The sequence below is a fragment of the Cololabis saira genome, chromosome 16 (assembly GCF_033807715.1).
Source record: "Cololabis saira isolate AMF1-May2022 chromosome 16, fColSai1.1, whole genome shotgun sequence".
Lineage (NCBI taxonomy): Eukaryota > Metazoa > Chordata > Actinopteri > Beloniformes > Belonidae > Cololabis > Cololabis saira.
Window position 1 is genome coordinate 25,354,420 of NC_084602.1, and position 27,686 is coordinate 25,382,105.

The window sequence follows — 27,686 nt, forward strand, 5'->3', positions numbered from 1 at the left end:
TCAACCAAACGTGCTCAGCTATTCAACCACTGCTTTTTCATTACGGCATTATTACCAAAGCCTGCAGGAACGCCACGGTCGCGATGCTGCTTTGAGGTTTGGGGTTGAGATTGATTTAGAAAAAGTTAAACTTAAAGGCTGTGTGCACACCGTAGGTATTTTATTGTGATAATATCTAAATTAGCAACCGAAACAGACGTTATATCCTGCTGATTTTTATAGACCATAAATAAATGACTGTCTCAGAGCTTCAAGATGTGTGAAAATCCTCCAGTTCGAGCAGTACGTACGTACCAAGAGCAGAAAACAATGCAGACAAACTGTTCTTCAATTATTTCTTTATTTTTTTTTCCATCAAAAGAAATGCACGGATCAACAAAGCTGTTACATACAAATGGCCATACAATAGCGATTCTCTTTTTTTTTTTTCATTTATCTTTGAAGGGTGTCATTAATGTCATCTATACATTGTATCTTGAACATTTGCAGGTATGCTGTATTCAGCAGCAAAAATTAGAAACATAACAATGCTGTTCTTTCATGTTCAAATAAACATTTTCAGCCACAAACTACATACTGTATCTGGCCGGTTGCGGGCTCCCGCTCCAGTAAGATCTACTGTAAGTACATACAATAAAGAAAAAAACTCAAGTTTTGCATAGCTTCATTGTAATGTAGATACAGTACTGTAAGGCACTTCATGATAAATTATAGGCTTTTTTTCTTCCTTTTAGTCAATTCATTTCACAAACCTTACCTTAATATGCAATGTTACAACATCTGAAGAAAACATTTTTTTTTCTCTTTTTCATAGATCACATTTTTGCGCACTGCATGTCTACTTTACATCGTTGCTTTTCTTTTGGCATTAAGTCTCAAGTTCAACATTCATACATTGTGCATAATATGACTGACACATTGTCTCATGACCCCACACAACCCAGTATTTTTTTTAAAAAGACAAAAAAGAAAAAAAGAAATTGTGCAATGACTTTGGGTTATGTGGAGTTAAAGGCAACACGCTGTCAAAAACAAATCCCGAATCTAAAAAAGAACCGATAAGTCTGAGCAGGTTACAGGTCCTTTTTCTTCGTTGACTGGTACTGTACCGACAGTGACAAGGAGGAGGAAGAGAAATTCCCTTTTTTTTTTCTTCTTTTTGTTTTGATACAAAAGCAGTTTTTGTCATGTTTCTCCTCAAAGAAGTCCAAAGCGATGCTGGGCTGATTCTGTGTTTGTATTGTTGCAGCTATAGGTAGGATGCTTCAGCAGCTCATTTCACGTGGATAGAGGTAAGGAGGATGCGTCTGCTTCATCCAAGCTGATCTTCATACTGCTTACGGAAGCAATCTCCAGCTGGGAAGAAATCCCAACAGCGCTCCTGGTACATCTTCCACACGTAGGACTCCTGGACACAGAGAGATGAAGCTTTGTCTTAGAAATAATATGCTTCCTGAAAGCAAACATATTTAAGTTATCTAAGGACATCTCTTCTTTAGTGTTTATGACTATTATGTTCAAGCAGGTGGTTTGAAAAGTTACTAAGACCATGTGAAGGGGAATAATTCTCTCCCACCAATTACGTTGGTTTATGGACTACCTGAAACAGACGATTGGTTGAGTTTTCATCTACTGTATGAGATGTGAAAGTTACAAAAATCACTTGATAAAATGCACATGACTCGGAAAACAGACGAGCGAAAAGTGGTGTAAAGTGCAATCAGGAATGATAAAGTATTTTATTTTTCACAACACAAAGTTTCCAATCATAATTTCAAGAAAGAGGCCTTAAAAGAGAAAGTAATAAAGATTGTAAAATGGAAGTGATGAAAATACTTGAAGATAAAATATATATGAAATGAAAACATAAATTGAAAAATAATGATACATTTTCACTGACCTTTAATACTGTTCTGCTCTCATAATCTCCTCTAATTTCTTGTTTTTAATCGCTGCAACACTCACTGCTCACTTTATTTATTGTTGCAACACTCTGGTCAATTAACGTCATCACATTTCATTTTTGTTACTGCCGCTCCAAGAAGCACAAAGCAAAAAATAAGCGACATCTTTCTTGAGACGGTAATGGCAACTTTGTGTTGTAAAGGATAAATCACCCATCGTTTTAACAATTAATTTTTTGATCCTTTCACCCTTCATATTTCTTCCACATCGCCATGTAACACATCCTCATAATGTTGTTTCATTTTGTAGCACAATCTGGAGAATCTATTGACATTCCTTTTTCACCTTCACCAACTATAGTTCTGCACAATTGTTGCTACTACTTAATCCAGAAAAGCTGCCATCAATGCTCATTTAAAGTTGACCAAGGGGTAAGTGGAAAACTGGCCTGTGGTCAGAAGGATCAAAACTTCAAATATTTGGGGGATAAATGTGGAGTGTGCGGTGGAGTGAAGAGAGGGTCCATCTGGCTTGTTGAAAAGCCTGCATTACTGATGGTACGGAGGTCTGTTAGCGGCTTTTAAATGTGCTACTTGCACATCTTTAAAAGAAACTTCAGTGCTGAATCTTTACAACAACATGGTGCCAGATGGTTATTTTCATGGACGACCTTGCATCTTTCAGCAAGACAATCCTAAACTGTGCACTACATTCATTTCAAAGTCTTCGCTTCATAGTGGAGGTGACCAGAGTCCAAATCTTTCACCAGTTAAAAACATTTGGCACATTTTGAAATAAAGAGTTGGAAAAAGAAGAACCAGGACAAAAAACACTGGGTTTGTATGTGTATACAGTATATATGTATGTGTATGCGTATATATATGTATATATATTAAATATAGCAACAATGCACATATATATATGCCTTAGGTTTTTACCAGCATGGTAATAACCATTAATATGTGTGCAGACAAGGTGAAAAGGAAAAAAAAAAAGAACATTTGGCACATTTTGAAATAAAGACTTTGAAAAAGAAGAACCAGGACTGTTACGCTGATTGAGTTCTACATCACATTCTACATCAGAAGAATGGGCCTGTATTCCTGGTAACCAGACAGGTAAACATGAACGAGTGTAAACAGAGCCGTCCCACTTTCTTGAGCTTTTTGTTTTTGCTGCTGTCAAAACCACGTCTGGAGTTACTCAGTTTAAACATTTCAAATGTTTACTGTGCTCTGTTGTGAATAAAATATAGATTTGTTAACCATTGCCTACTGTTTCATTTACATCTTACACAGAATCCCAAACATTTTAGAACTGAGATTATAATTCAAATAGTCTTGATTTGAATGAATTATGAATCAATGTATTCAACTATAAATAAATAAAATGATACATTTTTTTAACTCCCCAGATTCTGAAAATCTGATACTCCACCTGGCCAGTGTGCTCTGTTTCATCCTTGTTGATGAGGTACATCAGAAAAAACCTGGGAAAAAAAATGTCATCAGCAAGTTAGTTTCAGTCATTAAAGAATCTAAAATCAAAGTTAAAACACAGAACAGAGAGAGAGAAGCTGTACTGATGCATATTTGATCTCTGCAACACTGCTCACATAAACCTCACGTTGCCTGTCACCAGGAGGTTTCACAGATTCTGACGCAAGTGTCTAAACAAAGTAACATGGGCCCATCTCCATCAACATCTAACCGGTTGTTTCCTAAGTCAAGTGTAAATGGGATCGGGCCTCTGTATCTCTGCCGACATCTCAGAATGCCAAGTCCTGATGAATACTGTATGAGAGTACACAATCATAAACCTACTGGCATTAAACCACGGCATTAAATAGTAATGAAGCAACGTAATGAGGTCATTCGTGTTTCCACCAGCCAACTGACAGCGAGAACAAATGGACCGAGACGTTTCTCCGGGAACACCAGTTAGGCTGGGAGAGGAGGGAAGACCATAGACAGAAAGAAGAAATAGTGGAATCATTACAGCTAAAGCTTTCTATTATCAGGTTGAACTACAAAAAAAAACATGAAACATGACCTCAGTTAAGAGCATTTTGTATTAAATAGTTGTACTTACAGGTAATTGGCCAAGTTGTGCTCTTGTAAGGTGTGGGTTTCGAAGCCGTGGGGCGTTGTGTCAAAGTAATCGTTTCCAATGCCACAAATGAAGCATTTGGTCTGAGGACAGTAAAAAGAAACATGATTAAAGCCTGTAATTTTTTTTCTATATTTTCCACAGATGTGTTGGCCACAGTTTGATTAGAATTTGGACATATGGCCTTATTTATTTGCTATGGTTGGTTGTTGCTACTCAGCCTGTTCACTGAGGTTTAATCAAGCCTGAGGAAATATTGTGTGCATGAAATAAGATGTCATTGGGGGGTTAGCAGGGCTAAGTGAGAGCAGTGCCCTGCCATTTTTTTAAACTCCGGGTTGAATTAATTTATAAAATAGATCCATCCATCTTCATCCGCTTATCCGGAACCAGGTCGCGGGGGCAGCAGTCTGAGAGATGCCCAGACTCCCCTCACCCCTGACACTTCCTCCAGCTCTTCCAGGGGGACTCCTAAGTGTTCCCAGGCCAGTCGAGAGATTCAGTTCTTTCTTCACTACGACGGTCCGGTACACAGACCGCATAACTGCAACCGTTTCATACTTGGCTGCAAACTGCTGCAGGTCCTGGCCTGATGAAGCCAACAAGACATCGTCTGCAAAAAGCAGAGATAAAATCCTGTGGTTCCCAAACTGGATCCCCTCCGGCCACTGGCTATAACTAGAAATCCTGTCCACAAATTTTATGAACAGAATTGGTGACAAAGGGCAGCCCTGCCAAAGTCCAACATGCACTGGGAACAAAACTGACTTACTGCCGGCGAGGAAAACCAAACTCCTACTCTGGTCATACAGAGGCCTAACAGCCCGAACTGCCGGTATCCGTTGACTGCATCAGTGATCTCAAAGGCCAACATGGCCTGATACGACTCCTTCTTCAGCCTAACCGCATCCCTTACTTCTGGTGTCCACAAGTTCTCTCAGAGATGAAAGTTGAAGACTTTCCTGACAGAGGGCTCAGCCAGATGTTCCCAACAGACCCTGACAATATCTTTGGATCTGTCCGGTCTCTCAAACCTCCTCCTCTGCCAGCGCATCCAACTCACCACCAATTGGTAATCAGTTGACAGCTCAGCCCCTCTCTTTATCCAAGTGTCCCAGACATACGGCCGAAGATCAGACGAAACGACAACAAAGTCGATCATTGACCTCCAGCCTTGGGTGTCCTGGTGCCACGTGCACTGATGGACACCCTTATGCTTGAACATGGTGTTCATTATGGACAAACTGTGATTGGCACAGAAGTCCAACAACAAAACACCGTTCAGGTTCAGATGGGGGAAGCCATTTCTCCCAATCACGCCCCTCCAGGTATCACTGTCATTACCCACAGGAACGTTGAAGTCCCCAAGTAGAACAACAAGTAGTCCCTGATCAGAGCACTATCAAGTACTCTTCCCAGGGACTCCAAGAAGGCTGGGTACTCTGTACTGCTGTTTATCCCGTAGACACAAACAAAAGTAAGAGACCTTTCCCGACCCAAAGGCACAAGGAGGCCACACCAGCTCACCCTGGGCAACTCCAGAGTAGTGGAGGGTCCAGCCCCCTTCAAGGAGCTGGTTCCAGAGCTCAAGCTATGTGTGGAGGTGAGCCCGACTATCTCTAGCCGGTATCTCTCAACCTCCCGCACAAGGTCTGGCTCCTTCCCCCCCAGCGAGGTGTCAATCCATGTCCCTATTGCTAGAGTTTTGGTCCAGGGATTGGGTCATCGAGGCACCCTGCCATGACTGCCACCCAAACCACATGGCACCAGCCTATCATGGTCCTTCCTGTGGGTGGTGAGAATACCGGAAGGTGGGTCACGTCTCTTATGAACCGCTCTTAGTCTGGCCCGTCACCTAGGATCTGCTTGCCATGGGAGAGCCTACCAGGGGCGTAATGCCCCCGACAACATAGCAGAATAGTAGAATCATTCGGGCAACACAAACCCTTCCAGGACAATAAGGTGGCGGTTCAAGGAGGTGTTATAAAATAGATTTCACCAAAATAATGATTTAGCCACTCAAATTAAATATATGAGCTGCTAACACTAAAATTATCAGAAAAGTCCACTCTGACATTATCTTGAGATGAAAATATACAAAGATTTAAAGCCATCCTATATTGCAGTACCACATCTGACCACATGGAGGCATATAGCTCTGCTTTGCAGATAGAAGAGCCACAAACAATACTGCATCAATGAGCGGGGATGTTATTCGTTTAGTCTTATGCCCCAGGCTCACACATTACTTTTTCTTGTAATACACTCTCCCTCATGGTTAAATGTAGTATTGCTCCATAGATACAAGATTTTAGAATTTAAAATGTGTCAAAATCAATGAGAAACAGCCTCTTTGATTCCATGTTAGGCACAGATATAATATTTATGCAAGAGCCACCGAAAATACGCTGCTATGGGTGGAGATTGTTCAGTAGGCCATTTAATGCCACTTTATCCCACTAGAGGTGAGTTAAACCACTCCAACATTTGATCCACTGTCTCACATTCAAATGTAGCAGAAGAAGTTACACACTGGTTGAGGGCGTATTCCGCTTGCATGTCAATCGTACAGGGAGTACCAACTAGATAAACCATTTAAATCAGCTTACAGACTATGTACTGTAGTGCCAGACCAGTGAGCAGTCAGCTGTCACCCGTCTGCACATGAACATGATGTAACAAACATAACAGCTTTTACCGCTGTTTCTTCCCTTGGTCCTTTTTTTTTCATGTTTAATTTCCTAATTTTCCGTGCATTAGTTGACAAAAATGATTTAGAGATCATTTAAATAGGTGACCGAGTTGCTGTCAAATGGTGTAACGGGTGACCCCAGTCAGGCTGCAAGGTGGATAAGCAATGCTGAGGGCAAACGGACTGCCTCACCACTACCAGCATCCTCCAACATCGCCATCACTATTACTTTGAGTAAAAAAACGAAATTTAATACAAAACCGGAAAAAATGTCTTCCAGATTGGTAAGTAGGCTTAATTATTGTTGTGTAAATGTGCTAAAATTTTTATTAAAATTTACATGCCAATTGTTTTTAATCACTGTACTCTAAGTATAATGTGCACTTTGTTGCGTATTATCAGAATCAGAATCAGCTTTATTGGCCAGGTTCGAACATTGTCCAACAAGGAATTTGACTCCGGTAATTTCGCTCTTTGGTTGTAAAATAAACAATAAAACAAATGTGGAATTTCTATGATACAGAATAAACAGAATAAACATTTAAGGTGCAGCAGTTTGAGGTAGAGAAAGAAAAGAAAAGGGACAATTCTGTATAAAAATAAAAAATAAAATAAAAATAAAAATAACCTATTTACAATTTTACAAGACAATTATACAAAAAAATACAAAAAGATTATAAAAATTATACAAAGAAGTACAAAGTGAAGGGTGCAGCAGAGTGAGGCAGACATGGTTATCAAGGAAGGTGCTAGATGATTTTCTTTATTTATTTTTTTATTGCACGTGATTGGTTACTATGAGACTATTAGTTATGGGAGTTCATCAGAGCATATAACGTGATATTTAAAAAAAGATTATGTCCCCATTTGGTCTGACGTGTATCACTACGTAAAGTTCCTTTAACAAAGCTGGATAACCTTCAGAAGAGAGCCTCATCACAAAACTCCAGATATTAAATAAAATACTCAATAAAGTAATCCAATCTGTGTGTTATATTGCTGCAGTTTAAAATAAGCACACTACTGTCCATAAAACGTATCATAATCCACTGAAGGTCAAACCCCGTATCTTCTTAATTTCCATCTGCCCCCTTTGAGTCGCCTCTCATCACATCTTGTGCATGTTTGAGTGAAAATGACATGTCCCCTCACCTCCATGTCCTCTTTGACTTGTTCCTGCTGGTCTCTCAGCTCTCCAAAGGCATCAATGATCAAACCTGGAGACAAAAAGAAACTACTCTGAGCACACACACATACAGTACATATATATATATATATATATATATATATATTAGAGAGAGACACTGAGGTTGCAGTATAAGGCTGTTTTATGTAAATGCTGGCAGAGTTCTGTTGATAAAATGTCAAGGGTTTTTGAGAAGAGTGTGTGGTTAAAGTGCACACACTGACCCTGTATGATGGCCAGGAGAATAACAATGACAAAGAAGAAGAAAGTGATGTCAAAAAGGATGCGGTAGAGCTCATAGGGGTCACCAGCTGGGTCCTCGATTTCATCCCCGATGCCACCTCCAGCTCTCACCCCAACGTACATGTGGAATAAGTAGCACTTTGGAAACACAAAAAAAAGATAGTCACCTCTAAAGGGAAGCTGAGAGAAACACAGAGGGTGAACTTAAGTAGAGGGAAAAAGGACTTCCATTTACCGTCATCATGTCATCACACTTCATGTCTGGCTCATCGTCGTCCTCACTCTTGTTGTAGAACTTCCTGAAGAAATTAAAGGCCACCACTGTGTAGAGATAGACCACGACTGCCAGCAGGCCCACTGTTAAAACCAGCTGCGGAGGAACACAGACAGCAGCCCTCATGGACCTCCACTCTCATGTATTTACATATTTTGATAAGAAACACAGCAGACACAGCAGGGACAGAGCTTCTGGTTTTCCATTTGTGTACAGCCCTCAGGAGGAAAATGATGGGATTGCAGATGAGAGAGGATGAGCAGGTTGGTTCAAATGCAAATCTCATGGATTAGTTGTTTTTCCAATAGTAAATAAAGTCAATCACATATTATCACTTTACATCTAATAAATAAAACTCCATAAAGATGAAGTGCAGACTCTTTAGTTATAAACTTAAAGGGCTACAACACTGGAAGCAGCAGTGGACTGCATTTGGATTGACAGCATGATTGATCTGCCCAGAGGCCGCTTGAGTCCGTTAGTTGTCTGCAATTCCTTGCGGCTTTACCATCTTGTATTTTCACCCTCAGAGACTGGGGAGACCTTAAATATATATTTAGCCTGTGGGTAATTTAGATGAGAATTTTAGCAAAAATAGCTTTAAATGAAGACAGTTGAGCCTCTTGAACTCAAACTTCAAGAGATATTTTGCAAGAAACTGAGGTAATCAAGGCCACTGCTAACATAAAAGGTTGATCTATTGCTGATCAAAACAACAACAACAGCAACAACAAACAATGAAAATGAAAAAGAAACACGCTTGAGTACATCCTCTCTTGGGAGAAACCTCAATTAGAACAGACAACTTTAGCACCGATCCCTGAGGACAACCACTCCTGTGACTGCTGTTGTCTTTTTAATAATACTTACTGGGCTAACTGCTTCAAACAAGCTCACACATTCAATTTACTTCACTTCCATTAAGTAAGTCTTTATTAGCCCTGAAAGGAAATTACATTTTTTGTGCAAATGAAAGTCAGTCAGTCTGTATTGTATTCACTTGAAAGAGTCCTTGTAGAAGGTTAGAGTTATCATCTCGACATTAGTGAACCTTAAGAAGCTTCTAACTGAAACCACAGTTATTTAATCACTGTTGTACGGAGGATGTTTTTTTTTTATTTTGTTTTCAAATGTATAAAGCATTCTACTTCGTTAATGGAAAATATAAAAACACTTCCACTTAATGTTTTGAGTTTAGTTTTTTACGGTAACTACTGGGTTTCATAGACTGTTTACCCCCTAACATTTAAGCATTTAAATTTAAACCATTAAAATGCAGATATATACTACTACTGACCACATGGGGAAATACATTTTGTGCTCATTAAGGGGCAACTATTCAATTTCATGGTTGAATCCAATGCAGAACAAAGAAAAGTCACCATTGCTTAAGTGACCACTAGGGGCTCTAAATCCAAGTCTATCTCCATATAATCCAAGCAGAAATAAACATCTACAACCTGGTTCAAAAACTGTTTTGGTCTCCGTAGGTAGATTTTGCACCAATGACCAATTTTACGTACCATATTGTGTAAAATTATATGAATCAACACCTTTATGTATAATTAGGGGGGTGGTTTTTAGATTGACAGTGCGCACAGCCAATGGCGTGCTGACATCATGTTTGCTACTCAGCACTAAGGGTAGCTTCAGAGTGATGAAAAAATGTATTCATTCATCCATCCATATTTCAAATGATCACCTTTTGTTCTGTTTTATTAACAGACTGCTGTGATTGGCTGTGGGTTGGCCTGGGAGGGTCCAAGGATGAAGTCTAGCTAAGCAGCAGGCAGCTTGTGCTAACTGCGCATCAGTTTAATCTAGCAGTAATTCCTGACACCGACATGACATTTAAAATGGGGGTCGCACTTCGAATGTTCACCGGCAGCTCCGCTCCGAGTCACAGCGAATCATATTAGGACCCTTCCAAGCAGAAGTCCGTAACATGCAACATGGCCCTGTGCATTACAACTGAGAAAGAGTCTTAAAAAGCATTCATCAGGCAGTTAGTTCAGTTCCTCTTATACAGTCTATGGTAATTCCTGACACATGCCCCCATGTGGACACAGGTAGTATTGCTACTTTGAGTGGTTTTAAAAACAAATCAAATACATTATTATTTTTTTATTCCCTTATTTTATTAAATATGTATGACCAAAAGAATTGTAGACAAAGATCAAGCCTTTGCGTGTGTTGAAAATATATTTTTTGGAGTTTATTTAAATTCTAAAGCTTTCGCTCACTGCAATCCACTTACTGATTATCGTTCACCCCATCAGTGAAATGTAACATATATTATCAACATGTGGCCCGTGTGACATATCTGTGCTTTTGTTTTCCTGATTGTTGCTTTTGAGGAAAAAGCCTGAAGGGTGAGTCCTCATTTACGCTCAGGAATCCAGCAGCCACCGTCTCCCCTGCACTGCCCCCTGCTGTTTGAATGGAGCCATGTATCCTGCTACTCCCCCTCACCTGTTTGCCGTTATGGGTGACGGAGGAAAGGATGGTGCGGAGGGTCTTGAAGCCCATGGCGATGTCCAACAGGTGGGCAGCAAAGAAGAAGTTATTGTAGTGTCCCAGAATGGACATGGTGGTGTACCAAACCAGATACAGGAAGGACTAATAGAGACACAAAAACAATCAGAATTCATGTGTTCAAAAACATTTTACATTTTCACTTTTGAAAATATTATCTCACCCATTCTAAACATGAAAAGATAGAGATTAGTCAGCAGCTTGTGTCAAACTTACATTGTCTGTAAACACCACCCCCAATTTCCATACGTGATACTTCGTATCGATTGAGCTCAACCTGGCAAAAGAGAAATGTTGACATAATGAGCTCATATTTTCAGTTTGACCTCTATTTTTACTTCAAGCAGTTCCTGCCTGGAGTCTATTTATTGGCTTTATCTCTCACCATGACACCAGTGATGCTTCCTTGGCAACAGCTTCCTCCGTAGGGTTGAAATCCAGGGCACTCTTGTCCAGCCCCAGCAGCTCTGCTATCCTCTCTGCTCCGTACAGGTCTCCATACTTCTTTATCACCTGCGAACAGCAGACGCAAAACCCACAAGAGACAAGGACGCCGTTGCTGATATTTGATTTATGCTTCTACACAATTAAGATTTTACTCATTTTACATCGAGCAAATTACCTTGCGTTTCACAAATTTATCCCAGTAGTTGTTGGGAAAGGAACTGATAAAAACAGCAAAACAGAGCAAAATTAAAAAGTGTTGGTAGGGGATAATGACTCAGAGTCTCATAAAAGTGCTGTCGATGACTCACGGAGTGTTGATGACCAGTCTGTCCCACTGTCCCTTGATGTCGTCGTCTGAAGGTTGATCTGTGATGTAGAGGCCAGCAAACTCTAACTTCCTCGCTATTTCTTTCTCTCGTTTGAACACCACCAGAGGAACCTGGACACAAGGGATTTGCATCAAATGGGATCCGAACATGCAACTTCTAATAAGTATTATTGGCAATAGTTTATATACACAACATTCTTGTAAACTGTGCAAAATAGGTATATACTATAGTGTTCCTATTTAAATTCTAATAAGAAATATGTCCTACACATTGAATAAACCGTATATTTTGACTTTCATTGGATATCAGTTTACCTTCAGATAGTAATACCCCACTACACACAGGAAGGATATGATAGTGTGTAGTATCGCCAAACAGCGAAGCGTTGGGGCCATGTAGCCTGTGCTCTCCTGCAGGACGAAGTACTCAAGCGCCCCTTCGTCTTCCTCCTCTCCAGCTCTGCCTCGACCGTTCCAGGGGTCTTCGTCCTCCGTGTAATCGCCGGTCACCTGAAGCGCAGTTTTAAAAGCGTCGGCTGAAATCGTCACTGTACAAACTCACAACGCAAAAACATACCTTGTAGAAGAGGAGAATGAAGTTGATGGCAAACGCAACGAAAAGTGCCAGGAAGCGGAGGTTGTAGAAGTTCCTGGCCAGGTAGTTCTGAGAGAAACATGATCAGAACGACCTCTGAATGAGTTGATTACAGTACGTGCAACAACAAGAATGTTAATTTACTTGCAATCACTTTGATCAGTTATGGTTTCAGAAGAAGAAAAAAAATATGCATATACTTTAATGTTACGGTCGGTAAATGTATTTTTGTCATATTTGCTGAATTACCACTATTTTCTGATAATATGACATAAACTAAGTAATTTGAGAAACAAACCCGCTCCTTTGGCATCACCTGACCACTCCAAACGCTCTGCTCTGACGCCTCAGGTTTCTATAGTAACGTAACTTTTTAACTTTCCCAACAGTAGCTTCAAGTATAAAACCTCATTTTGACTAAGAAATGTTGCTTCAAACGTAGAAAAGATTAAAGTAAGCATGCACCTTCATAACCTGCAGGTTATGTAGATGTACAGTAAAACTTGCCACAAAACTTACAAACAATATATTGGAGGAAGTGTTGAAGTCACAAATGTTCAAGTCGAGTCTAAGGCTTTTAAGAAAAAGTCCACTACTGATGTGCGTCAGGTCTAAGTTGAGCCCAATCCAGGCGACAAAGCTGTCAGCTTTTAAAACTCATGCAAGACTTTATAAGACAAGCATCTGTAGTCAGACTCTTTCTTGTTACGTTCCAAAAACAACGCTGATTAAGATGTTAGCTAACCTCTACACAGCGCTTCTTCTCTGAATACCTGATAGCTTCCTTGATTATATGTTGACAACATGCTTCTAAGCAGCTGCTTACGTTAACGTACATGTGAACAGTTTACTGACATATAAAAACAGCTTGAGAGTGGCTAGTACCCACTGGCTGAATGGAAAGAAAGCAAGTTTTAGCTCCAGCTCATAGGTCAGCAAGCTCCCTGCTCATGGTTCATCAAATTAAATTAAATTACATTACTGGACTACGAGTCTAGATGCAGTTATTGATTCTGAGTCCAGGCTATTGTTTTTTCTTTGGGTCACACAATTAATTTTTGTATTATCTGCAGCAGTTTGGTCTTTTAGTCCCACCTCATTGATTGCTGTAGTAACACAGTCTCAAGCTGAGTGATTAAAAATGTGCTCATAACCCATGGGGGTTCCTGAGCAGAGCCTCACTTCAGCGGGGATTATGCGAGGTAATATTCGGGAGGATTCACACCTGTGGTCCACAGACCGCAGGTCTGGAAGCTACATGCAGGATTCTTAATAAATCAGACATTGTCAATGGTACAGAAGTCCAAGTCAAGAATATTATATGAATGAGGTGTTGAGAGTGCTCTAGGGGAAACATCTGACCAGCATCTTTGTCTGGTAGATTTCCAAGCCAGCAAAGAAGCTGGCCATGAAGGCCTCTGGTGGCTCTTTCCTGACGCCCAGCCTCTTCTTGGGGGCCTTCTTCTCCTCCACCGCAGCCTCCGGAGGGCCTTCGTCTTTGCCCTTGTCGTGGTCTTTTTTCTCGCCGTCCTCCGAGCTGCCAGCATAAATTCTCTATTAGTGACAGTCTGCAAGGACTATTTTTTTTTTTTTTATGTTAGCAATACGGATAATGTTTATACTTTATATAAAAGGAGTTGCACACACTTGCAAATGTACATGTAGTCAAATTTCCAACATTTTTATAGTCAAAGTCTCTTTTTGAAGAAGTTGAACCACTAAAATCATTCTGCTCACTCTGCTTTCTCTGAGTCAGATTTGTGGTCCCCATTTGCAGCTCTCTTCTTTGCAGCCAACTAGAAAATAGACAGAGAGAAAGAGATATCGGAAAATATTTGGAAGATTTTTTGCATTTAAAGAAAAAAAGCCTTTATTTGTGCTTAGATGTATCTCCATCAGTTACTGACCTGTGCCTTCTTCTGCTTGACGGCGCTGGCTATGGACGGCGCGTCTCCCACCACCACCTCGGCGACGTCCCCCAGACCGGGCTCAGCCCCGTGCTTGCCCTCCCTCTTGGGCTGAATGTTGAGCAGCTCGGCCATCAAGTCGGCCTCTGTTGCGTCACCCTGAGCCATCTGACCCATTGCCGCCAGTGCAGACGCCTCATTCGTCTCCATCTTCTCCGTCTCCAACACATCTCCGTGGATCCCGAACTGAGTCGGGTCCGGCATGTTTCCTAAAATGTCTGTCACCTTCATATTTTTTGCTCCTTCAACGAGGCCACCCCCAAACAAAGTGGTCCATAAGATGTGGAAGAAGCCCCAAATGAGGCTGTAGACGGAGTGGAAGAGGCCTGTGATGATCATCCAGAAGAAGGAAAAGAAGCCCCGCACCATCTCCCTCACATTCATCTTCCTGAATTTCTTGTACTGCCGCCTCACGCTCTTCAGAGTGAGGAGCTGGCGGAAGTGACAGAGGCTCTTCCTCATCGATATGCAGGCCATTGTGAATGCTGAGGAAGACTCCTGAAGTACGCTCTCCTCCTCCTCCTCCTCTTCCTGATTCTCCACCACGCTTTGGCTGTCATCTTCATCCTCCTCTGGACGTTCGACGGGGTCGGGCTCGGAGATCTGGGAGGCCAGCTGCATCTCAAAGATGGTGTCCTCACAGAATTTGACGAACAGTTCCATCTTCTCGCTCTCGCCACCTTCGTTGACCACGTCAAATATGAACTGCCGCTTGGACTCTTTGACCTGAGGCTTTTCCCACTGCGTACGACTCGACTCGCTGATCTCAAAGTAGACTCTCTCGATGCGCTTGGCTCCGCCCATGATCTCGATACGACCCAAGTAAGGCTCGAAGTAGCTCAGGAGGCTCTCCGCCAGGTCGAGGAAGGTGGAGAGGCGGGCGTCGTGAGGCATGTGCTCCGACAGGTTGGTTAACAGCACAGCCACGTTGAAGCCGATGTCCTTTGCCGGTTCGTGAAACCTCTCCACAAACTGCTTGTAGCTGAACATGTCGTTCTCATCGGCCTCAGCACAGGAGAGAAGAAACTCAATCTCAGACTGATTGTACTGTTTCTGGTTCTCCATGGACTTCTGGAAATCCTTCTTGGAGATGACCCCTTTGCTCTCAAGGTCATACTCCTTAAAGTTATCTGAAGTGGTCAAGTCCTTCAGCTTGAGGAACATGTCAAAGAATTTGAGGATCATTTCCACATTACTGGAAGACTCCACCAAGGTGTCCACCATCTGTTTGCCAATAGTTCCATTGACAACATTACCTGCGACGAGTACAAAGACAGAAGCAAAGGTGCTCAGGAACCATATCAACCATTAGGGGTGGGCAAAAATATCGATATGGCAATATATCGCGATACTTTTCCAGCCGATTCAATATCGATATAAAAAATTTGAATATCGTTTTTTTTTTTTTTTTTTTTTATCCCCGATTTTTTTTCCATTATATCACCCAGTGCCCCTACCTGAGTGACAGTCCTGGGCATTGCCACTCTCTACCAACCCTGGGAGGGGCCTGCACTGAGCTCAGGTTTTATTTCACGTTTTATTTCATTTTATAATTTATTTTCTATATAACACAATTGCCTGTCCTTAAAAAATGAAAAAATAATGGACAGAGGTTTATTTATTTATATCTATACTGACTGATCACTGTGCCTGTCCTTGGTTTTAGTACCCATCTTTCTTGTGTTTATATCATTTGCCAAATAATTAAAGCAACCTCATACTAAATTTAATGTTAATTTCATATGATGTAAATAATATGAAAAACATATACAGATATGTTGTAACTTTAGCTTGTATAGTTATAATAAAACATTGTTTTGACTCAGTTTGTCCCATGAATTGTCACTATAATCTGATGAACGTGCAACTCGGATTTTAAGATCCATCACTATCATCTGATGTACATATATACAACTTGGATTTTAAGATGTATAATGCATTTTTAAATTTTTCGGTGAACTATGTAGAATATAATAATCGGGATATCGCATAATCGGGATATCGCAATGTGTATCGTATCGTGGCTCAAGTATCGTGATGCGTATCGTATCGTGAGGTCCTTCCCAATACCCACCCCTATCAACCATACAAGCAAAAAGCAACCAAATCTGTTAGATGAAAGTCTCAAACCTTCAAGGAGGGAGAGCATCATGACGATCATGTCTTTATGCAGGTCCAGCAGCTCCTTCAGTAATTTGATCTGACTAGAGTCCTGATGAGGGAAACAAAACAACGGAAGCTCATGGGGGGCATCACACAGACCCTTGATGCTCTCGCTATGACAGCCCCCCCTCTTTGATAAGCCTGATTTTAGAAGAAAACAAGGCTACTTCAGGTTCTGCTGGGGACAAAAAGGTACCTTTATGTGACATCCATTCATCATCACCAGGGTTGATGTTATTTCACTGTCTGGGAGCAGATGGCTTGGTTGATTTGATTCATTTAGGGTCTCCACAGAGCCTGTACTCAACATGCCATAAATCTAAACCATATTCCGGCAGGCTAAACTCAACCGCTCCACCTGCTCTCCTTTGTCCTGGCTTTAACTGTCACACCTTCGTCAGGACCACGAGACAAGGTTAGATCGATGTTTCCATCCCACCGCTGGCTTGCTAGGAATATTGTAGATTTATTCATTGGAGTTTTGTTTAAAAAACATATAAACTCTGGAGATTTTACTATTTCCATCATGGTCAAGACAGACATGAACTCAGCAGAAAGGTTTTTCCAGGACAAACATGCACAGAAGAGTCACTCATAACATTTACAAGCAGGTCAAATTTGCCTTCAGTACTTCTCAAATTTGACTGCATCTCTTAAATTAGACCAGTTTCTTGGGTGCACGATGAGTAGACTAATGTGTGATTGTGCTGCAGTAGCCTCAGGTCATCCTTGAGGCTGCAGTGACCTCTAGTGGTGTTTTATGAAATGTCAACGCTGCTCAGGTTTCTGGCTCTGAATAAAATCCATTTAAATCAAACATCCCTGTAAATAAAACATCACCTCACACAAAGCTGTAGCAGCGGTTGAGCTGATTAAATGTTTGTCGAGGTTTGGTTAAAGCCGAGATGATGAACGCCACATATGTCTATAAATAGATGTAATTGCAGCAGACCACGTGAGCACACTGACATCAGCAAACATCTGGCTTGTTTTTTCCACATTCTGGAGGTTTTCCAGACAGGAGACTCATTTTGATTTTATAAAAGTACAAGTTTGTGGATGCTGCTTGTTTTTGTACTAATTCCACCGGTAATCAGCAAAGCAAATACAAAAAGCTTGAATAGGGACATCTTTACATTGATAGTGGCCATAATAAATTAAAAGAAATTAAAAAAACACCATGTTTGTTTCCAATGCGGGTAAAAATAGCTAAATATTTTATCATATGTGATAATAAATTTTAAAAGATGACATAATCATCTTCAAAGTTGCAGCCTTTGAATAAAAAAGTAGGCTTTGAGCAGAAATAATTTAAGATGATAACCCAGAGAGCAGTGAGTAAAACAAATCTGTTACTGTCCAACAAATACATGTACATTACAGCCATTAAGCGATATTGCAAACCTGAAGCACTTACCTGAGATAACTTCATCTGCATGTTGGCAAAAACATGCAGGAATCCCACCACTGCATCCCAAAGCCTGCTGTGAGCCAGACTCTGCTGGTTACCGATGCACGGACCCTGAAACACAAAAACAACACCAGGTCTGACATATTTAAGTCTGTTTGGTTCTTTACCAAGGCTGCTTTTTATTATGAATGGACATTATATTAACTTTTAATCTGCACTCTTTTGGGATTATTTGATTTAAAGGGACTCAGGGACAGCTTCTTCCCCAAATCCGTGAACTTTCTCAACCAATAAACTACCTCATACTGTGCAATATTTTCTATTTTCTATCCATAATGTTCCAATATTCTCTACTATCTATGTGCAATACTCTTCCATCCTTTCAAGTGCAATATTATTCTTATTCTTCCATTTCATTCAAGTGCAATATTCCTCCACCCATCCATGTACATTTTCATCCTCCCATTCACTCTTTTTTATAGTGTATATATTTATTTATGTTTCCTGTTTTTCATTTTGTTGTTTATAGTACTTGTTTACTTAGTCTTTGCATGTGTGCACTTTGACGGAGCTGCTGCCTAATTTCATTGTACCAGTAAAATGAAAATAAAGGCTTTCTATTCTATTCTAAATAAACCACAATCAACTGGACCGATTTAGACAGTACTTCATTTTATTGTATTGTTTGTTTTAAGATGACTTTCGTTGAAACTAAAGGGCTTAAAGGAGCTTGAGGCAGGATTTATGAAAAAAATGCATATACGTTTTAAGTTTTCTAGTAATAATGTCAGATGAAGCGTTCCAAACCAAAAAGAATGAGCCCTCTAGCGTATCTCTCCGTTGCCTTGAACAGGCTGTGTGCTGCAAAATGTGCTGCAATTCTGGGCCCGAATTTCCCGCGCTGGGCTGCGGATGTGATGTCAAATGACGCTGCATGCGCGTTCTCCCCGTTCTCCCGTGCCGGCTTCGCTGTTGGCTGCAGTACCCCCGACGGCCGTCGTAGCGCTAATGAGTCTCATTTCTTATTCTTGCCTCATGCTCCTTTAAACATTGTTCCTATCAGCAACATGTGAGATTGTAATTGTAGAGCATTATGGTGTCATAACGTACCTGAATATACTCAGTTAAAGAGTTGAAGACCTGTTTGGCCACTGCTAGTGCTCTGGAGAAGTTCCTCTGCCCCGCCTCATCGATCACATCTTTACCAGAATAGTACCAGTAGAAATCACTGATGGATTCCTAACAGAGGAGCAAACAATTCACGGAAATATATTACTGAACCTTTTGCTAAATAGACGATCAGTGTGGTTCAATGTAATACCTGGAGTCTGAGCAGGTAGTCCACAGTGCTAATGATGATGTTGACTGTGGTTGTATTTCCTGTCTGAGTCCTCAGGAAATTTTGAAAATCTAAAGTGAAAGTAGAGTAATGATTTAGAATAAACATGAGAATTGCTACAGAAGCACCTCACTGAAAAAAAGGGCCTCTGTAACGTTGCTCCTCAGAAACATGCAGCTGGAGGGAACATCGTTGTGAATTTTGTTGTGTGGAGAAGGGTTTACCTACCGTTATTGTGGCCCTCACAGAGAAGCTGCAGAAACCTAAACAGATCCTTAGTGAACTCATCGTTCTGCAGAACCTTGGAACCTGAGAACAGGAAATGAGATTACCTGTCCCTCTTAGTGATGACACGGCAAGATCCATCGTTTTAATGTCTATACAGGCATGTACAGCTTGTTTAACTTTTATCTCCTTATAAAGCTTCTATTTGTCCAAAAGTGAGTCAGGACAGACACAAACAGTCAAGCGGATTATTTAGGAAATAAAAAATGAGGTTAAATATAGGAATAAAACAGAATTTGTTATTTAACACCAGCAAAGCTTTGTTGTTTTGTCTAAACAAAGCTTCGGGGGATTTAGTTCTTAACACACGCTGGTTAGTATCGTCAAAACGTGTATGTATATAGAGACGGGTCTCACAAAAATAACAAGCATTTATAAAATAATAAGTGGGAAGATTTGCGTGGCTTTCAGCAGCCTGACCGTGGACTGATATCGAAAGAGCATGCATGTATTTCTTTTCTTTCTTTCTTTTTTTCAGTCCAGGAGCCAAAGATGGTGGCATTCAGAGGTAGGAAGAAGGGAGGAGGAAAGAGAGGTGGACTGACAGGAAATGAGCGGGACGGAGAGCAATCAAGATGTCAGCATTGCAGAAAAATGAGTAGAATCTAAACCGTGTATTTACCCCGCTCACTCACGTTGACTGCGACCGATGACATAAAAACATGATCAGAAGGAAACAAACAAACAAACAAACAAACAAAACAAAAGCAGACATAAGCAAAGGAGAACACACTGAGATTCAATCAGAAGAAGTAGGAACAGGAGAGAATGATAGGGCTGCAATTATACGCTTTACACACATCGGTCTGCGACGGCAACATACTTGAAGAGCAGCCTGCTCACTCAGCAGGCAGTTTAAAGTTGGACAAAGTCAAATTTACCATCACTTATGCCTGAGCGTATGACGTGGAAATGAGCTGGAGTATGCATGATAAAAACATATTTATATACTGTATGCAACCCATCAGTTTGAATAGAGTTAATAAGCAATTGTGATTTAGTTGTGACTGTGATTTTTGGTTTAGTTTTTTTGGTGAAAGACAAGACCCAGACAGGACTTGGACATACAGTAGCACAGGCTTACCTGCAGGATGACATGACGACATGAAACGAGAGACGCACGTGAAGTGGAGATGGGACTGAGCAACAGCAAACTAAACAGCAAACTCATTCAGCCTTGTTTATTTTGTGGACGTTTCTGTGCCAATATTAAGAGTCAGAATGAGAAACCCCCCCCTTAAAGTGAGGTCGGCCTCTTTGGTAACAGCTGGGGTAAACTGCACCGTGAGCAAGGCCTTGGCTGTCCAAAGTATCCCAAAATGGTGAAATACCCCACATGCTGCACAAATAAAGCTACAAATGTGATCATCTATGTTTGTTCAAAGTCAGTTTATGAAGATACTCATACTGAAACTACAGGGTTTTGTCTGGAGTGCCATTTCTTTTTTTAAACTGTGATATAAGCACATCCTATATTCTCTTGGATTTCATTTTATTCTGCTACATTAAACTGACGAATATACCATTTACTGTGATATTTCCATGAAAATCCTCAAGGATCTCGGAGCTGAGAGGAAATCAAGAAAGAAGAAATAATTAGAGCTGCAGAGATCAGCTACGTTCATCACCCCCACTTACTTGATCCCTCCTCAGTGACCATCCCGAGACCTTCAGCTTTGTTTTGCCTCTCAAAGGCATTCAAGTCCAGGACGCTGTCGGGAAAACAAAGCAACCGGCTGAACAAAACTATCCTGTCTGTATTTCATCAGTAGACAACACCTTCCTGCACATTTCAAGTGTAATTGGAGTCTTCGTTTAAGCTACAGACAGTCATCATCGCTCATGGCTCCTTTACCTGCACGACATCATCAGTCCGGACAAGCTTTTGAAAAATCCAACGTCTCTTTTTTCCTTCAGATAGTCCAGCATTTTCTGCAACAACATAAAAATGAAATGAATAGCGACGCTGGGGCAGTGGAGCCTTCATCACGGAGGGTTTCTTCGTACCTGCTGCACCAGTATGTTTCCCCCGTTGAGAACGGAGATGCCAAGCTTGAGGGTGAAAGTCACAGTCGCGCCGAGACGACCTGACGGACACATGTCAGAGATGCTGACACCTGCGACATCCTTCAGGACCGCCGACAGGCGCTCGTGCGTTTCTCCACCTTTGCTGGCGCTGATCATCTGAAGCACCATCTCTGCAGCCCCTCGGTCGTGCAGCCGGGCTTGCTGATAAAGCATCTTCTGTTTCTCCATCTCCTTTTCCTACAGAGCATCCGAGCGACATTTGGGAAAACATGGTTGAAACTGACACCAAATCAAGCAAATGCAGAAACCTTTTCTTGAAGATAAAAAACACCTCAAAGGTTTTCTCTTTCCCTTCTTCTTCCTCCTCTTCACCCTCAGCGCAACTCTGAAAGACAGTGTGAATGTCAAAAGTGCACGTCATGGCAAGGAAACATACAAGAGGAAAGTCGAGAACTAGGTACCTTCGCCATCATGTCCGCGTAGGCAATATACAAGGGATCTTCTTCCAAGGAGCTAAGTAAGAAAGAACATGAGTTTCTAGCGGTTAAACTTATGGGATTGCCTACAATTTCATTTGAAACTTTGATGATTTGGACTAAGACTACTAACAAATACCAAAAAGCTGCTTGTTTTTCCTTTTTTTTTAATATAATATATGGCTGCAATTTATGCTTAATGTTCTCTTTATTAGCTGAGAAGCACGCCAAAGCAATTATGCAGCACAGATGGCCCGTAACTCTGACGATGCTGGTGCCAAGTGGACAGGGGGATGTGTGTCTTTACCTGCATTCGGTCAGAGCGTTGTGGCTGAAATGCAGAATGAGCTGGTGAAGAGGGTCTGGCTGCGTCATGACCTCTTCCTCCTCCTCCTCCTCCACCTTAGGCTGCGTCTTCTGAACAAAGCCACACGAATCAGCGGTCAAACCGAAGCAGGCGCTTCCAAAATCAGCTACAAGGTGCAGTGACATTTAACCGTGTCCCAACAGAATAAGGTTTCTTAAGGAAAAAAAAAAAGAATGCAAATGACGTGCGTGCAAAAAAATACCCAGGATCACGAGCAGGTGCATGGACACATGATGACAGGCGCTTTCACACACATGCGGATACACACAAGGACACTCCAACACCGTAGATGCATGACGTTTGAGGTTTTTCCAACTTCCTCAAGGAGCATTCTTTTCTAAGATGCTTCTCCATTGCTGTGATCTCTGAGCTCATCTGGTCCAGTGCTCTCCACCTAACTTCGTAGGATGACTATAAGGAAATAAACAGTCCACAAATCTAAATTAAAAAGCTACTTTTTGTCTTTAAAGCAAAACTATTCCTGAAGAACCTTTGGAAAATAGAGTGCATGACTTAAATGTGCAACTGCGAAGCTTGATGACTGTAAAAATTTAGGAAAGACAAAAGAACTTTCATAAATTTCCCTGGTAAGTGAAAGCATTAGGAGAGGATGCTTTCTTACCTATGTGGATGGGACACAGTGGTCGAGTCACTGGCTCTGACATCATCGCTGATGTCATGCTCACCAAAAATAGGTCTGCTTGAAACCCACCCGGTATGGATGACTGACAGTGACTCGAGAGTGGAGTGTGTTTCACACTTTTTTTCACGGACACAAGTAGAGAAGAGGAGTGCGTTGGAGGCTCAGCTCCCTGCGGTATCCGGGTACCGACATGACAACACTTGACGTCGGGGGTGAAGTACTTACTGCAAGATCCTGCACTAGCTTCTCCTCAAAAGAGTACTCTTCTGTTTCTATCCATATTCTCTGATAGGCCAGGAGGAAGAGGTTAATAGAGCGATGCCTAGGGAGGGGTGAGAGGAGATTAGCCCGGGTTAGGTAGGAGAAGTGCAAAGGATGGGAGAAGTCCCTTGGGAGGGGTTAATACCGGTTAGTTCGGGGTAAAGGCACATCCAACTGGTCATCTCAAATGTGCAGACGTCCTGCCAGACGGTTGACTGAGCAAATATTCTTTTTTTTTCTTTCTTTCTTTTAATCTTGTTAATGAGAGTTAATCTTAACTCTCATCATCTGGAGGTGGAGATCCACTCGCTGCTAAGATTGAGAGCTACAGATCTTACATGATTTAGTTATTAATGTGCAGGGATGTTTAACAGTTACAAGGAATAGATTGAGAGCATCTATTGATTATTAGTGGTTAGTTAAGAAGTATCTTCACGGAAAAACACAGCAGATTAGGAAGTTGCTGAACCGGGCCAAGAAACTCAGCACATAACGCCTGCAGAGAAGCGGTTCAATGCTTTTCTTTTTTTGTGCAATACCAACAAAATACGTTAACTATGGAGCTTTTCCAAAGGGACGAAAAAGTACTTTCACAAGTAGTTTTATAAATCTCCTTTCTGGAAAAGTTGGGATGTTTTTCTCTGAGCCGTTATTTACAGCGGCACACAGGCATGTCTGCAGTCAGGAAGTCTCCCGACAGGCATGAAGGTCCAGCCCCTTCTACAACACCGGCTGAGATTTATTCCCGTTCGGTCAGTCTTTCATTCTCCCTCTTTCTCACTACTTTCTCTTGCCTTCAGTGTGCCTGTATATTGAGGCAATCACACGAGTCCTATTAAATGTTATTAAATTGCACAAATAAATGTAATGTGTCCATGACACGGCTGACTTGCAGTTTTGGGATGGCTCCACTGATGCTGAAGTGTATATTGGAATTTCGTAACAATGTGAGGCCATGAATGCAACATCATTTTCTATTTGTAGTTATTTCTGTGTAACAAATGTTCAAATTAATGAACATATTACAAATACTACAATGTTTCTGCTGCCTGTTACAAAACCTCCCATCTTTTCTGGAAATGGGGTTCAGAAGGCCGAGTTTGTTGCATCCCTGCAAACGTGTTGACCAGTGGAGATCCCAGTGAAAATGAGAGTTAAGACCTCTGGCAGAAACACGGGCCCGGAGGAAAGCGAGCAGTACTTAAAGACGGGGGACGGCAAGTCAAAGAGCAGCAACTCTGGGTGGGCTCTACTTTACCGTCAGCACTGAGAGCAGACTGTCATAGTCTGTGTTCTCATGCATTATCTCCAGCCAAATGTGTCGGTAGGCATTCAGGAAGTAATTATTATTTTTGTGCCTGAGGAGATGAGGCAGAGGTACAAAAGAGTGTGACACTGCGGACAGAACAAAGACTGAACAGAGAGACAAAAGAGAACAGATTACATCTGAATGCCACACATTTGTTACCCAGAACCTTCCCATTCTTACCTCTTCATTCAATCTCCAAAAAAAACCCAGTCTGCTCCTGCACTGCGGATCCCGTCTAGTAATTATTAGCTGCGCTTCGTCATATCTCACAGTACCCAACTCTCGGTAAATGAGTCATGCTGGCAGGCAAGCCGGCATCTGCTTGAGCACAAATTGAAGACGGCCACCCCGAGGTTGAGCCACATAATTGTTTTCCACCACACTGAAACACACCCCCAACTTTGTGTGACTCAGTTACAGAGCAGCAGGCCATGAAATTGCCATGTCCTTTCTTTTGTATTCTTATAAATAGATAATAGCTATAGGTCGGACATGTGTCCTACAAATCGAGCCCAGGAAGAACTATAGGAGGTATGTGGGACAGACGCAGGAAGAAAACAGCGTGGTAGCTGATTCTCCCGTACATGCTGGACTTTTTTTCTTTGCGTGTGTTGGTATTATAATAGTCTTCAACTGTAATAATCATAAAACTGTTTGAACTGAGGCTGTGCAAAAAAAAAAAAAAGGGGGTTGACCAAGAACATAATACCTTGGCAAATTATAGAGGGGCGCCATCCTGAAGCAGGCCACAACCGCTCGCTTCCTCTGCTTGGACAGCAGCTTCTGCCACACGCATTTTTTGGATCTGAGCGGCTGCTCCACCTGAGGGCAACAGAAATGTTATTAAGGTTTTATGACCGACACCGTCCACCAGGGAAACCAGAGAAACAAGGGAGCCCTGAGAAACGGCTCTCTCATCGACTGCACGGGCATCTCCTCAGCACTAACGCTTTATATGTTGGTGACTCACGCTGAACCTCACAGGAGCTTAGTCATATCTGATGAAGTAGAAAGTGCATTTTTATTTCTATACCAATAATAAGCTGAGATATTTTTATTCCAAACACCAAAGCAAGATTATAGTTTCCTCTGCTGTCCTGGCTGCATGTTTGAGTGAATGTATGGTTGGAATAAAAGACATCTTCATCAGTAATCCTACACCTTTACTAGTATGATATGCAGAATATGTTGATATCGAGTGCTGCTTTGAACATAAATGAATGTAGACCTGCTCCAGGTTGAAGATGGCCGCAGAGATCCTCTGGATACGATCCACCACTCGTTCGGGGTCAGGAGGCCCCTCGGTCCTCATCACTACGTCCTTGTACAGGTTCAGCTGCCACCTCACAGCAGGGTCCTCCGACTGGGTTAACAAGTCACACATGGATCAGATGGAAGCCGTTACTGAGCCACGACAGATTTACTTCAGTCGGACTTGCTCACCTTTTCCCGGAGGTGGAGGTTCTGGCGAATGTGGTCTTTGACCTCTTCATCTGTATCTTTCTGTTGGGCAATGAAGAAACATATCAACTTTCTATCCCAAACAAAAAAAGAAAAAAAGTTAAGTTTCTATAACTCTACAAGCAAAGGGTACTGTGGTATTTTAGAAGTATTTAAATCCTTTACACAAATAAAAGCCCCATCTGCACACTGTCAAAAATATAGTTATAAAGTAACCTGTACTGGGAATGTTTCTGTTGCTGTTATTCCTTGTTAATTGTAATTTTTAATGCTATCATTGTCATTTGGATCATTTTCCAGTTTTAGTTTTGTGTTGTTTGTAGAGGGCTGTGAAATGTAACCTAGTTTGAAACTACAACTTTTAATTTGAAATGCAGGTATGCCACTAGGTTATGAAGCACACACGATAGAGCTCAACAAAAATAAGTTGAGTTTCTCCTTCCATCATGTTTCCTCCCTATTGTTTACAACACTTTTACAACACTTAAAAAACAAAGGATGCTTGTCACAACACTATACTCAGACGTATCAGATACGGAACGACATGTCGGCTTGGCATTGAAGCTCAAAAACAAACTTCCAAAGTCAGGGAAGACAGCTATAAAGGTGATATGGATTAAAGAGTAGCTATCCTGACAAGCAGCTGTAAAAAAAAATATTTTAGTGCGCTATTTTACACGTCCTTTTCCTCAGAATACGATCTGTTACCATCAGGTAAAAGATACAGGCAGTGAGACACAAAAACAATAGATTTAAATTCTCCTTTGTTCCAGTGAAAGCCACCATACATTGAGAGGGGCTTTCTTATCTTTATATTAGTGGCTTCCATCTTTTCCTGCGGCTGGATTATTATACCAGTGGGGCATCTTTCCACAGGCAGGACAAACATGCTGATGGCTACAACTTTTTTTCTTTCTTTTCAGCTGCTCTTTTGGATTTTTGTAGGTTTTGGTTAAAACTAACTTTCTTGCAGCTTCTTTATGGTTAATATTTGCCCAAGTGACACCAACCTATTTGGAGCTGTCCAAAAAAAGTACTACTGTATATTTGCTTATAAGTTGTAGTGTAGAGGAAGTTAAGTACAAGAAACACTGCTTAACTTCACTAATTAAGTCATTTTTACATTCCAGCAGTTTTTTGTTTTGAAAGTAGTAAGAGTGTAAAGACAATGATTTTCTTATGGCAGCAGTATTCTTATGAATGGTTGCAGGTTTTTCTAAACACATGCTTTCTCACCATGAGGTAGCGTGTCTTGGCTAGAGAGATGAGCTCCTGATCCCCGGGGGTACACATGTTGAGGCCGATTGGCAGCATCTTCTTCAGAGCAGCCACAATCAGCGACGTCTGGATGGAGTAGAACTCACCGCGCCGCTTCTTGTGTTTCCTCTCCTGGTCTTGTCCTCCAGACTGAAAAGTTCACCATAGTAACCTCAGAAAACACACACTGGTGAATAAAACATAGGAACTGCTGCCTGTGCATACATATATATTCAAACGTTGTAGGTGCACACACTCACACACACATTGACCACAACGACATACAGTATAGACGTACTATAACTACCGGCCAAACTGACGAGAATATCACAATCAATCTACTGCAAACACACACAATCACATGTTTGGCTGGGGAACGGCTTGACTGGTCGAGAAGAGACACGT

At 41.4% G+C, this 27,686-nt stretch overlaps 1 protein-coding gene across 9 annotated transcripts in view; it reads right to left on the reverse strand.

Annotated features, from left to right (window-relative positions):
* Nucleotides 1-360: 360 nt before the first annotated feature.
* The window catches only part of LOC133462280 (ryanodine receptor 3-like), a 139,807-nt gene continuing 112,481 nt past the window's right edge, over nt 361-27,686 (reverse strand). For 6 of the 9 annotated variants that reach the window (XM_061743443.1, XM_061743441.1, XM_061743440.1 and 3 more), the window contains 33 exons: nt 27,261-27,431; nt 26,007-26,066; nt 25,792-25,926; nt 25,273-25,385; nt 23,219-23,315; nt 22,291-22,400; nt 21,969-22,020; nt 21,839-21,892; nt 21,487-21,744; nt 21,335-21,411; nt 21,118-21,191; nt 20,102-20,119; nt 19,423-19,503; nt 19,177-19,265; nt 18,966-19,094; nt 17,862-17,966; nt 16,412-16,493; nt 14,222-15,537; nt 14,052-14,110; nt 13,677-13,851; nt 12,297-12,383; nt 12,035-12,229; nt 11,700-11,830; nt 11,567-11,609; nt 11,330-11,457; nt 11,161-11,221; nt 10,882-11,028; nt 8,371-8,505; nt 8,117-8,273; nt 7,859-7,923; nt 3,997-4,097; nt 3,343-3,394; nt 361-1,408 (listed from right to left, as the gene is read on the reverse strand). In XM_061743443.1, the coding sequence (XP_061599427.1) occupies nt 1,313-1,408; nt 3,343-3,394; nt 3,997-4,097; nt 7,859-7,923; nt 8,117-8,273; nt 8,371-8,505; nt 10,882-11,028; nt 11,161-11,221; nt 11,330-11,457; nt 11,567-11,609; nt 11,700-11,830; nt 12,035-12,229; nt 12,297-12,383; nt 13,677-13,851; nt 14,052-14,110; nt 14,222-15,537; nt 16,412-16,493; nt 17,862-17,966; nt 18,966-19,094; nt 19,177-19,265; nt 19,423-19,503; nt 20,102-20,119; nt 21,118-21,191; nt 21,335-21,411; nt 21,487-21,744; nt 21,839-21,892; nt 21,969-22,020; nt 22,291-22,400; nt 23,219-23,315; nt 25,273-25,385; nt 25,792-25,926; nt 26,007-26,066; nt 27,261-27,431 (4,653 nt within the window). In that variant the 3' untranslated portion in view covers nt 361-1,312. The remainder of the gene's footprint in view (nt 1,409-3,342; nt 3,395-3,996; nt 4,098-7,858; nt 7,924-8,116; nt 8,274-8,370; nt 8,506-10,881; nt 11,029-11,160; nt 11,222-11,329; nt 11,458-11,566; nt 11,610-11,699; nt 11,831-12,034; nt 12,230-12,296; nt 12,384-13,676; nt 13,852-14,051; nt 14,111-14,221; nt 15,538-16,411; nt 16,494-17,861; nt 17,967-18,965; nt 19,095-19,176; nt 19,266-19,422; nt 19,504-20,101; nt 20,120-21,117; nt 21,192-21,334; nt 21,412-21,486; nt 21,745-21,838; nt 21,893-21,968; nt 22,021-22,290; nt 22,401-23,218; nt 23,316-25,272; nt 25,386-25,791; nt 25,927-26,006; nt 26,067-27,260; nt 27,432-27,686) is intronic. The other 3 variants (XM_061743445.1, XM_061743444.1, XM_061743439.1) reach the window with 1 other exon arrangement.